The following is a 12,997-nucleotide window of genomic DNA, read 5'->3' as shown; positions in this document are numbered from 1 at the left end:
TTCCTTCATAACTAACACCCATGAAGGATCAGCAAGAGCTTCTTGAATGTTCTGAGGTTCAATCTTTGATAAAAGAGCAATGCTGTTGGATTCAACTCTTTTCAAAGATGAACGAGTAGTCCTACCAGTGGATGGATTTCCTATTATGAACTCCTCAGGATAGTTTTTCAGAAACCTCCATTCTCTTGGTCTTCTTGACTGGTTTGAGGATTCAGGTTCCTCTTGATCAACAATGGTCTCTGCATCAGTATTTTCTGCAGAAACAGGAGATAATTCCAAATTGTCTCCTGCAGAATTGGGATTTTCGTTGCTAGCAGGTGCAGCTTCATGAGAACTTGGATTTTGTGGAACTGGTTCACTGTTCTTTGGTACTTCAACTTCAAAACCTGGACTATCATCAATGCAAACACTAGGAGCAGAGTTAAATTCACAGAATGTGACATGCATGGTTTCCTCAACAGTTTTGGAGTTCTTGTTATAAACTCTATAGGCCTTGCTATTAGTGGAATAACCAAGAAAAATTTCTTCATGTGTTTTGGGATCAAATTTTCCTAAATTTTCTTTGATGTTCAAAATGAAACACTTGCAGCCAAACACATGAAAATAACTAAGATTAGGAGGATGTCCTTTCCAAAGTTCATATGGGGTTTTCTTCAAAAACTTCCTAATGATGATTCTATTTAAAACATAGCAAGCTGTATTCACAGCTTCAGCCCATAAGAACTTAGGGATTTCATATTCACATAACATAGCTCTAGCCATTTCTTGTAAACTTCTATTTCTTCTCTCAACAACACCATTTTGTTGAGGTGTTCTTGGACAAAAGAAGTTATGTGATATGCCTTGTTCATCACAAAAAGATTCAAAGTATTGATTTTCAAATTCTTTACCATGATCACTTCTTATTGAAATAATTTTTGAACCTTTTTTATTTTGAATCTTTTTGCTGAATTTTTCAAAAACTGAAAAGGCCTCATGTTTATGAGCAAGAAAGAACACCCAGCCAAATCTAGTATAGTCATCCACAATTACCATGCCATAACTCTTTCCTCCAAGACTTTGAGTTCTAGTAGGTCCAAACAGATCAAGATGCAACAACTCCAATGGTTTCTTAGTAGAGACATCTTCCTTGGGTTTGAAAGAGGTTTTAATTTGTTTACCCATTTGACAAGCATCGCAAATAATGTCCTTATCAAATTTTATATTAGGAAGACCTCTAACTAAGCCTCTCTTTATAAGCTTAGAGATTTGGAACATGCTAGCATGTCCTAACCTCTTATGCCACATCCATTTTTCAGATTCCATTGAAGAGAAACAAGTTACATTTTGAACTTTTAGATCATCTAGAGTGATACCATAAACATTGTCACTTCTTTTGGCAACAAATAAAACAGCCCCTGTTTTCTCATTTATGACTCTACAATCAGATTTTCTAAAGGTTACAGCATATCCAAGATCACACAATTGACTTATGCTCAATAGATTATGCTTTAACCCATCAACTAAAAAGACACTATCAATGCAAGTTGAAAAATCTTTGCCAACCTTACCAATGGCAATTATTTTACCTTTACTATTATCTCCAAAAGTGACAAATCCTCCATTATACTTGTTGAGTTTAATGAAGAAAGTATCCCTTCCGGTCATATGCCTTGAACATCCACTATCAAGATACCACATGTCCATTTTCTTCTTGGATGCAAGGCAAACCTGCATGTTCTTCAACTAACCTTAGGTATCCAAATCCATTTGGATCCTTTGATGTGAAATCTTCTTGGTTGCCCAAGAGCATTATAATCATGAACAACTTTATATAATTTATTATCATTACCAAAAGACTTAAGAAAGATGAAACATTGAGGAGGATCATGACCATTTCTATTGCACTTGTAGCAATGATTCTTGCTTACTGATTTTTGAGGTTTGCTGAATCCTTTTGGTTTGAAAAGCTTGGAAGAGGAGGCTTCAAATTTTTTAAAGTTTTGTTTGAAAACAGCCTTGTTTTCCTCTATGAATCTAAGTCCAGATTTTTCAGATCCAAACCTTTGACTAGCAAGTAGTTTGTTCAGATTTTGAGAACCTTGAACAAACTTTGCTAAGTCTTCATTCAAATTTTTTATTTGTTCATTCAGCTTTTTGTTTTCAGAAATCAAATCAGTGGAAGCAGTAACTTCATGCTTGAGTTTGTATTTTTCTAATTCAGCTCGCAAGGCAATGTTTTCTTCTTTTAAAAACTTTTCATTGCTAGTTTCATTTGCCTTAACCTTTTTCAAAAGAAGATCATTTTCTGTCCTCAAAGCCTTATTTTCTTTCTTACATTTAGCATACTTATCCAAGAGTTTCTTAGAGTTCACAGAAATGTCTTTGATAATGTAGTGCAGTTCATCAATAGATAAGTCAGAGAGATCTACCTCATCTTCATCATTATGATCTGCCATCAGACATAATTGAGCTTCTTGATCTGAGCTCTCTGAGCTGGTGTCATTCTCCAAGTCCTCCCATGTTGCCATCATCACCTTCTTTTTGTCTTTCTTGGATTTTTCTCCTTTCTTAAGTTGAGGGCAATCTGACTTGAAGTGACCAGGCTCCTTGCAGTGATGGCATGTGAACTTGACTTGATCTTTCTTGACATCTTTGGATGAGGAGCTTTCTTTGCCTTTGTTTTTGTATCTCAGTAGTCTTCTCATTTTTCTTGCAAAGAGCACCATTTCTTCATCTGAGAAACTGTCATCAGATTCTTCTCCTTGGGCTGTCATTCTTGATTTTAGTGCTATACTTTTCTTTTTGTCATCTTTGTCTTGAGACATGTGAGTGGTTTCATAAGCCAGCAGCTTGCCTCTCAGCTCATTATAGGTGATTTTGATCAAATCATTCCTTTCAGAGATGGCTGTGCTTTTCACTTCCCATTTCTTAGTAAGACTTCTCAGAATCTTTCTTACCAAGGTTTCTTCAGAGTAGTTTCTTCCCATGGCGTCCAGATTGTTGATGATTATTGAGAACCTTTCGAACATTTGATCGATGCTCTCATCCTCCTTCATACTGAACATTTCATACTCCTTCATCAGCATGTCAATTCTAGTCTCCCTCACTTGCTTAGTGCCTTCATGAGTGAGTTTGAGCTTATCCCAGATTTCTTTAGCCGTTTTGCACCTTGACACTTTTCTGAACTCTTCAAAACTGATTGCACAATGCATCAGGTTGATTGCCTTGGCATTGAGTTCAACCTTCTTCTTTTCTTCATCTGTCCATTCGCTGTCCTCCTTTGCCACAACTTCTCCATCAGCATTCTGTTTGGTGGGAACGTCTGGACCATTGAGAATGATCTTCCAGATGTTGTAGTCGATCGACTGCACGAATATTCTCATTCTCTCTTTCCAGTAAGAGTAGTTGCTGCCATTGAAGTAGGGAGGTCTATTATTGGACTGCCCTTCAGTGAGAGTGAAAGCCACGATGTTGAGATTCATGTTGTTGGCCATGGATCTTTGCTCCAAGCTGTGAAGCTTGACTCCTTGAGACCTTGTTCTGATACCAATTGATGGTTCTAGATGAACTTGAGAAGGGGGGGTTGAATCAAGTTAGCTTAAAATTTAGAGTTTCAAACTCTGTCGCAGTGGAAGCTTAAGTTGCAGGAGATTATTTGAAATTATCTCATACGCAGAACACTAAAAGAGCAGAGAAGAAGAGAAAGGGGCCAACATGTATCCTGGTTCGGATTCTCAGTACCATGAATCCTACGTCCAGTCTCCACCACAAATCATGGTGGAATTTTCACTATAATTCTCAGATTACATACACCAATACTTACTGAATTACTCCCTAATTCAACTAGTATCTACCCCTAAGCTTTTTTCACCAAAGCTTAGCAACCCCAAAGTGCTAACCCAACTTGGAAGGAGAATCTACACAGATTCGATTCTCACCAAGTGCTAACCCAACTTGGCAAGGGGAACTAATCCTAGTTCATAAACCCAAATTACATCAGAAAATAAACAGTGGCTATTTTGCATCACTCTTGCCTTTTCTCTCTTAACTTTTGATCCTCACATAATTGCCTTTTTCAAAACAGAAAATAACGCAAGACAGCCATAACAAAAAATCAGAATTAAGCTTGAGTAGAAGAAAGAGATTCCAGCTCTGTGTTAGAGATGGTGCTCTGAATGTGTGTGCTCTCTTTCTTAACTTCAAATGTTGGAGTGAGGCTTGTTATATATCTTCAGCTAGGCTTCATTGTAGCTTCATCCTCTTTGCTTTTTCTTGCTGCCCGTTGGAGTGGTCCTTGATGGCATGCAGTCCTTTCTTCATCCTGCTCCACCTCTCCTGCTGTCCGAGGAGCTCCACCACTACCTCTGCTGTCCTTGGTGTTTCTTTCTTCCTTGGCATGTTCCTCTTTTCCATTCTGCTCCATTTCCTTGCTGCTGCTCTATGCAAGTTTGTGTTTTGCATAACCACGATCCCAGTATTGCCCAGCTGATGTCCTTGGGTTAGTGGTTGTGCCTTTGTGTCCTTTCTTGCTTTTGCAGAGCCACACCTGTTCTTGCTGTGTTGTTGCTTCCTTATTTTTTCAGCTGTCATATTTTGCTTGTGATGTAGACAGCTGCCCTTTTTCTTTTGCCAAATGCATAGCCTTTCATTCTTGCTGAATGGTGCGAAAAGGATTTGGGCTTGTGCATTTACTTGGAGCATAAAGGGAACAAGTATAAAACACACATTAAACAATATTGGGCTTTTCACCCAAAATAATGTTTGTCATCATAACATAACCCAAAATCAAACTAGGCTCAACATACATGTTTTAAAAATTTGGAGTCAATGAGTAATAGCACAAATGGCATAGACTCCCCATACTCAATTAAGAGGTTGTGGGTTCGAGTCTCCTATCTTTCCAAATTTTTTAGCCAATGAGTAATAGCTCAAATGGCATAGACTCCCCATACTCAATTAAGAGGTTGCGGGTTCGAGTCTCCTATCTTTCCAAATTTTAGCCAAAAAGCCAATGAGTAATAGCTCAAATGGCATAGACTCCCCATACTCAAGTAAGAGGTTGCGGGTTCGAATCTCCTATCTTTCCAAATTTTTAGCCAATGAGTAATAGCTCAAATGGCATAGACTCCCCATACTCAAGTAAGAGGTTGCGGGTTCGAGTCTCCTATCTTTCCAAATTTTTGCCAATGAGTTATAGCTCAAATGGCATAGACTCCCCATACTCAATTAAGAGGTTGCGGGTTCGAGTCTCCTATCTTTCCAAATTTGAAAAAGCCAATGAGTAATAGCTCAAATGGCATAGTCTCCCCATACTTAATTAAGAGATTGCGGGTTCGAGTCTCCTATCTTTGGTAAAAAAAAAAAAAAAAAGATATACATGTTTTAATTATTTCTGATTTTAATTAAAAAATTGTAATAACTAATTTAAAGAAAAAAAGTATTTCTCTCGCGAATAATTACAGGCTATCAATAAAGGGTAAAACTCTCACCTGGTTAGACTAATCCTATTTGTTAACATGCAGAGTTCTTCTTTGAGGGTCACGAGCACATACGTCTTTATGTACAAAACTTTACCTTTTATGTATCAATCTTCTGCAAAGGAAATGGCAGTGTTAATACTCACTTTATTTTTTACATATAAGTATACACTTTAGTGTGTGTGTGTTGAATCTCTGTTCAGCTTGCAAATATGGTGGTTAGACAATGGAGTTTACTCCATAAAAATGAAAGCTAGTTTTTAAGAGTGATGAAATCTCACTCAATCTATTATTGATGCTTGCCTTATATACACTTACATGCACGTTTATTTTACTACCTATCATCCAAAGGAGAACCTAAATCTTTAGTGAGTTTGATGGTGTAATCCATGGGAGTAGAAGTTGGTTTAGCATTACTGAGACCAAATCCACCAAGAAACTCCAAAGTGTATTTTTGCTGATACATAACAATCCCATGGATGCTATGAGCAATCTCAAGACCAAGAAAAAATTTTAATACTCTCTAAGTCTTTAATCTTGAATTTATGATCAAGGGACTTTTTTATTCTAACTATTTCAGTCCAGTCACTCCTTGCTATTACCAGATCATCAACATATACAAGGATGCAAGTGAAACTTGAAGTAGGATGTTTAGTAACAAACAGCTATCAACCTTTGATTGAGCATACCATCCTCAATAAGAACACAACAGAGCTTCTGGTGCTATTGTCTACTGACTTGTTTCAAGCCATACAAAGATCGTCGTGGCTTGCAAACTATACCAAAAGGAACCTTCAAGCCTAAAGGAGGTTATATATACACTTTTTCAAGTAAATCCCCATGAAGAAAAGCTGTATTAACATCTAATTGATGAATGCACTAGTTTGTTACCAAGGCCAAAAGAATTTGAAGAGTAGTTAATTTGATCACTGGGCTAAAAGTGTCAAAATAACTAAAACCGGATTGTTGAGTGAACCCTCTAGCAACCAACCTTGCTTTATGAAGTTAAACCTCTCCATTTGACTTGAATTTGGTCTTGAAGACCCACTTACAGCTGATAGCCTTCTTCCCAAAAGGTAGAGTAGCTACACTCCATGTCCTATTCTCTTCAAGAGCTCTCAATTTATCATGGATTACTTGTCTCCAGCAGACATAAGTCTCCTCATAACTTTTAGCTTCTATGGTGGAGGATATAACAATTGAGAAGGCTTTATAATTTACTGATAATGAGCTATAATCCACATATCTCGAGATAGGATACTTAATATATGAAGATGACAGATGTTGCTTATCAGAAGTGATTAAATGCAAATAATGATAGTCTTGTAAGTGAGCTAGCTGCCTTTTAACTCTATTAGACCTTCTCAATGCAACATCCCTTTGTTGCTGAGAATTATGAGGCGCAACTTGTGAATGCAATGGACTATCAGCAGAATGAGATTGAGAATTAGGGAATGACACTGAATTTGATTCAAAAATCTAATTCTCATCGTTTGGGATGTACATGGTTTGGTTAATCCAAAAATCAAATCTCTTTTTTGGTTAACCAAAAATTTAAATTTAGTTAATTAATCAAATTAGTTTTATTTTTATATGATAAAATTGGTTATTAACTAGTTATAAAATTTAAAAATCGATTTTAATCGGTTATAAAAATAAAAAATGATTTTAAAAAAATAATTGGTTTTTGGAAAAATAAAACCGGTTTTTGGATAAAAAATTGGTTTTTGGACCAAAAAACCAGTTTAAAAAAACCATTTTTTAAAATTGAATTTTTACTCTAAAAAGTTAAAATTAAATTTTGGTTTTGGTTAACCAATTTTAAAAAATATGGATATAGTTTTAAAATTATTTTGTTAAATTAGTTAACCAAAAGGTGGTTATAATTTTTTAACCGGTTAACCATATTTTAGTTTTTTAATGTACACCCCTACTCATCATGATGCCCGAGTTCATGCAGATTTGGTAAATTAGAATAAGAAGTATGTGTGATTAAATGCTCATTAAAATCGTGTGTCATGAGGATGAAAAACATCTAAAAATTGTGAACATCTATGATGGACCCTGCATTTCTATCTACATTCGAATCAAGCATGACAAATTTGCATTTTTGAAATGAAAAATAATTTTCATAGAAAATTACATTCATGGATAAAAGTTTTAATGTCTAGAAGAATATAGTCTTTTATTCCAGTTTTATAGCTAAGAAAAACGCATTTCCTTGCTCTATGATCAAGTTTCGTTCTATATGATTGTATTATAGAAGCATAAGCCAAAGATCCAAAAACCTTCAAGTGAGTTAAATTAGGAATGATATTATTCAAAAATCTGATATGGACTGCAATTCGCTAGAGTTAAGTAAGGAAGTCTATTTATAATATTAATGGCATGTGCTACTGCATAATGCTAGAAACAACTTGGTAAATTTGAGGTAAAAATGATTGCTCTAGCCACGTTAAGGATTTCTTGATGCTTTCTTTCTATTACTCCATTTTGTTGTGGAGTTTCTACACAATTTGTTTAATGTAAAATGCCTATTGATTGGTAAAAATCATGTATCAAGAATTTTGGCCTGTTATCTCATCTTACCTCCTTAATTAGAACTCCCTTTTGTGTAAAAATTATTTGAATAAAAGTTTGGAAGAGTTTTTTGGTTTCTGATATATTTTTCCCCAAAACAACCATGTAAATATGCCCTTATCTACAATAATAGTAAGAAAATACTTGTGTCCAGATGTAAAAGGAGTACTTATAGGATCCGAGATGTCAACATGGAGTAAATTAAATAAATTTTTTATTTCAGTAGAACTGTGTGTAAAAAGAAGTCTCTTTTAGTTAGCATAGTAATAAGAGACACATGGTATATCATTGCTTTGGTAAAGATGTGAATGAATGAGTTTTTCTCAATTAATGCAACCTATCAAAGGATATAAGTCCTAATCTGTGATGCCATAAGGCACCTTGTGAAGTGTGAGTGTTGGTTTTGAGCTATGGTATGCAAAATGCTTTTTTTTTTTTTTTGGTATAGTGATTGCAGCAGCTAACTTGGCTTGATTTCTCACTATGTACAATCCTCCCTTTTGATCAGCAATTCCAATCATTTTCAAGGTAGGTTGCTCCTGTATCTCACAGCCATGTGCGCCAAATATAAAACAGCAAGATAAAACTTTAGTTGCCTTGGAAATAGAAATTAGATTGCAATTCAAAGTAGGCAAGTACATAACTTAAAGTAAAAACTTGCTGAAAAAAAAAAATGTTCCACAAATAGTTGTAATAGCTATTAAACCATTTGCTTTTACTGGACTAATATATGTTTAATAGATTGAAAAAATGTTAGTTAAAAGGATACATGAACAGTGGCTCCTGTATCTAAAGTCCAATCATTCGAGTTGAAAATATGATTTGAAAAAGAAAGAATCTAATGTATACTTGCAGAAGAGGCAAATAGAGTTGCCAATGGTCCATCATGAGAAAGGTCTCTATGCTACTAGAATAAAGAAATCAATGCCTCCTTTTTGCTTATCAGAGAACAAGCCATCAAGTGTAACTTTCACATCCTTAAAGAAGGAGCAGCTGATGGAAAGCATTCATCATTACTCGCAGTTATAAGGTTGTTGATGGATTTTTCATTCTGTCTCGACTGACTTTGTTGCATATGCGGTAGATGCCCATGCTTCTGGTAGCATGTATCAATAAGATGTCCTGACTTAACATAGAATAAATATAATCAAGGTGAATTTCTTCCATTTTCTCGACCTCTCCCACCATGTTCTTTTCCTCTACCACGACTATTGAGCAATGATGCATTGGTGGTCTTAGAATTATCCCAGCATTCTTGTTATATGAGACAAAGTTGTTAGTGTTTACAGGATTAATCAAAACCTTAGGATCCGATTTAGAATTATGCATCATTTGCCTTTCTTTTTTGCAGAAGTAAAGAAAACGTTGTGTTCAAATCTGGAATTGGTTTGAGCAACATGATATGCGATCTAACACTAGCATATTAATGTTCAAGCCACGAAGAAATCTAATCACATAAGATTGACAGAATAAATCCCCATTTTGGTCCCTAAGATTCACGTAATTATCCATTTTGGTCTTCGAAATTCAAAATTCTCCATAATAGTCCCCTAGATTCAGGTTTGGAATTCAAGTCTGGGCATCAATTTGGTCTCTCGACCATTTTTGGTGATAAGTCAGCAAACGGAATACTAAGGTGGAAAAATCTTGCCACGCTGGACGCTTCAACAGTGAGGTGACATGACAACATTTGATTTTGGACACCATTTGGTCCATGAATTAGATCTTCTTAAAACCATAATTTGTTAGTTTGGTATCCACAAACATGGCAGCACACCCCAACAGCAATAGCAACAAGAACAAAGCCAATGGCGGCAACAACACTACAAACCTTTGCTGCAATCACTGTGCAGGCCCACTTTCTAAGCACATGGTAATTTTTTTTATTCAAGTTTTTCTATTTTCCCACTTCAAATTTTCTCTCAATTTTGTTATTTTTCGCTTTGGTCTCAATTTGTTGTAGGAAACCAGTAGTTGGACCATTCCTCTCCTCTTCAAGAATAGCTTTTCTATGGTTAGTTTCTTCACACCATACTTCTTTTTTCTTCTCAAAATTCAAGCTTTTAAATCCATTTTGATTTTTTTTTATGCTGAGAATTGGATCCAAGACTGCCATGATTTTTGTCCCCATGGATTTTGCAGTTTGATCATTATTCTAGAATCTAGATGGTTTTTATTATTTATTTTAATTTCTTTAATGTAGATTGGTTCTGCCATTGGTTCTCACAAATTGGTTCTCCTTTTGACTTGCATTACTGTTACATTTTAGTTTCTCTCAATAGTTTTTTTTTTCTTAGAATTTTATGAATTTTGTTACAATTCAAATTTCAGAAGAAGAGAAGAAGACGAAGAAGAAAAAGTTAGGGTTCCTCGGGGACCAAATGGAGTCCAAAATCAAATGTTGCCATGTCACCTCATTGTTAGAGCGTCCGGTGTGACAAGATTTTGCCACCTCAGCACTCCATTTGTTGACTCATCGTCGAAAATGGTTGAGAGACCAAATTGGTACCCAGACCTGAATCTAGGAACTATTATGAAAAATTTTAAATTTTGAGAATCAAAATGGATAATTGCGTAAATCTCATTATGAAAAATTTTAAATCTCAGCGACCAAAATGAGAATTTATTCAACATTGATATCTATATTGTCTCATAGTTTCTAAACCACAACTACAATTATTGACGCAAGAGCATGTAGGAATTGGTTTAAATTCATCAAGTTCTTCCCATATGTTTTTCAGTTTTGTATAATAGGAAGTGATAGAAAGCTTACCTAGCTTGGTTGAGAATATACCTATCTCCAATTCAGCAATCCTGAACAAATCACCTTCATAAAACGATGTTTCAGATCCATCCATAAATCAAAAGCATTGTCACACCATATATACCACATTTTGAAGAATCTTTGGGCTTAACAATCCATGCAGCCAAGACAACACGAAGGTGTTACAACGATCCCAAACTTTAAAAGTTGGATCATTCTACTCTGGTTTAGGAAGAGTACCATCAATAAACTTTGATTTGTGCTTGGATTTCAGATAAATCCACACCGACCTTGATCAAGAATGATAATTTAATATAGTGTGATCAATGGTGAGGTGGTGAGGTGGTGAGAGACATTTTTGGAATCTCACTTGGATGAATGTAATAGCAGTTGGTCTTGTCTTGCAATGAATTAATCCCTACTGTCTGAGACTGGAATGAAAAAAATAGAGCCATCATTTGTGCGAAATTTTGTAAATCATCCCCTGTAAAATTTTCACTTTGTGAATTATCTGAATTCACCACTCCCTCATGGTCATTTGACATCATTGATAGTCAAATTGACAGCATTAGTTTTCACGAATCCTCAAGAAATAGATTCTCTCATGAGTTGATAAAGTCACTCTTTTGACACCTGTCCACGCTCATCGCACCATATTAAATTTCTGTTCAGCTAGCAAAGAATGGTGGTGAAACAATGGAGCTTACTCCATGAAAAGGAGAAAAATTAAAAAATAAAAGTTGATTTTTAAGACTGATAAAATCTCATTCAATCTATTATTGATGCTTACTTTATATACACTTACACATTTATTTTACCACCTACAAAAAGAATAATAAAAAAATTAGCTAACAAACTATATTCTAACGAATTCACCGCAATCACAATCTTACACCATATTTTTCAAAATATCTATACAAATATTTTCACCTTTTTCACCAACTTATTACTCTATATGTCCATTATATATATCATCAACAATATATATAAGTTATGAATAAGTGATATCAATATCAATTTAAACGAAATTATACTATTTATAACTTCTTAAAGGTTGTATATCTGATAGATTCAACTATTGAATCATATATATGATGAAGATTATTTGTATCAATTTATAGAAATTAGACACCAATAAACATGTAACTGAAAAATTCTTTATTTATGTATATTTTGCATAAATATATATGTAATTTTTTGGGTAAAACACCCTAATAAATCAAACCCACCTTAAATTTACGTGTATGTCTCAATTCACAAATCTATGTAAATCGAATTTAATAAATTCGAATTAGACTTTTGAATAGTAAATCGAATATATAAGATTCGAATTACTTGCATAATATCTCCAATATTAAATCGAATAAATGAGACTCGATTTACACCCATCATAGTAAATTGAATGAATATGATTCGATTTAGAAGGAACTGAACACGCCCACGGTAAATCGAAGCCAATAGTTTTGATTTGATGATATTGGTAAATTGACTTCACAGATTCGATTTACATGCAAGAAGGTTCCATACTAAATCGAATCAAACGGGTTCGATTTAGTGTGAATGTGCCTATATAAACAAATCGAAACCAGTTCATTCAAATTACAAAACACACAAACCCCACAACGAACCCCACCACCCAGAAATGAAATCTTAGAAAGCAACCCCAGAAAAATCGAATCTGACCACATGGAGGACGATCTGAATTGTCTCTATCAGCTAGATGGAGTCGTGCATATTGCTGGTGCCGTTTTAGTGAACAAAAATTTTTGTTTTGAATATAAATTAGTCATTCTAGTAATATTAACATAGTTTGTGTGGTAGTTGTTTAGAGTCGTTAATTAGGAATTAGAAAATTAATTTTTTTTAATAAGTGCCTGTTAAAAATAGTAAGCTATTAGGTGGTTAGATTTTGAGAACTTGAAATGGTACCTAAAAAGGTTAGCTAGAATGATAGGCTATGTTGATTTTTGAAGTTATTAGTCTTATATTCAACGAGACTTGGTTTATGGTTAGGGTTAACTATAAATTTTTTGATATTTTTGATACATTAAAGATAAATTTTTTTGTTTGGAGTCGAGATGCAGTAAGCCAATTTCACTTTAGCATTTTCTATTTTGTATGAACGTGTGTGACTATATGTTTTGGTAAATTTGTTTTTTTCTTTTGGAATTGGGTCATGAATTATTTAGTGTTT

At 34.6% G+C, this 12,997-nt stretch overlaps 1 protein-coding gene across 1 annotated transcript; it reads right to left on the bottom strand.

Moving 5' to 3' along the window:
* Positions 1 to 1,721: 1,721 nt before the first annotated feature.
* Positions 1,722 to 3,476, bottom strand: LOC110268363 (uncharacterized). Its single transcript, XM_021114469.2, has one exon. It carries the CDS (start codon positions 3,474 to 3,476, stop codon positions 1,722 to 1,724), a length of 1,755 nt encoding a protein of 584 aa, XP_020970128.2.
* Between the last annotated feature and the right edge of the window lie 9,521 nt (positions 3,477 to 12,997).

Source organism: Arachis ipaensis, chromosome B10 (genome assembly GCF_059453495.1).
Source record: "Arachis ipaensis isolate K30076 ecotype BB chromosome B10, ASM5945349v1, whole genome shotgun sequence".
NCBI classification, from domain to species: Eukaryota; Viridiplantae; Streptophyta; class Magnoliopsida; order Fabales; family Fabaceae; genus Arachis; species Arachis ipaensis.
The sequence above is the reverse complement of the archived record's forward strand: the minus strand, read 5'-3'. Positions and strand labels throughout refer to the sequence as shown.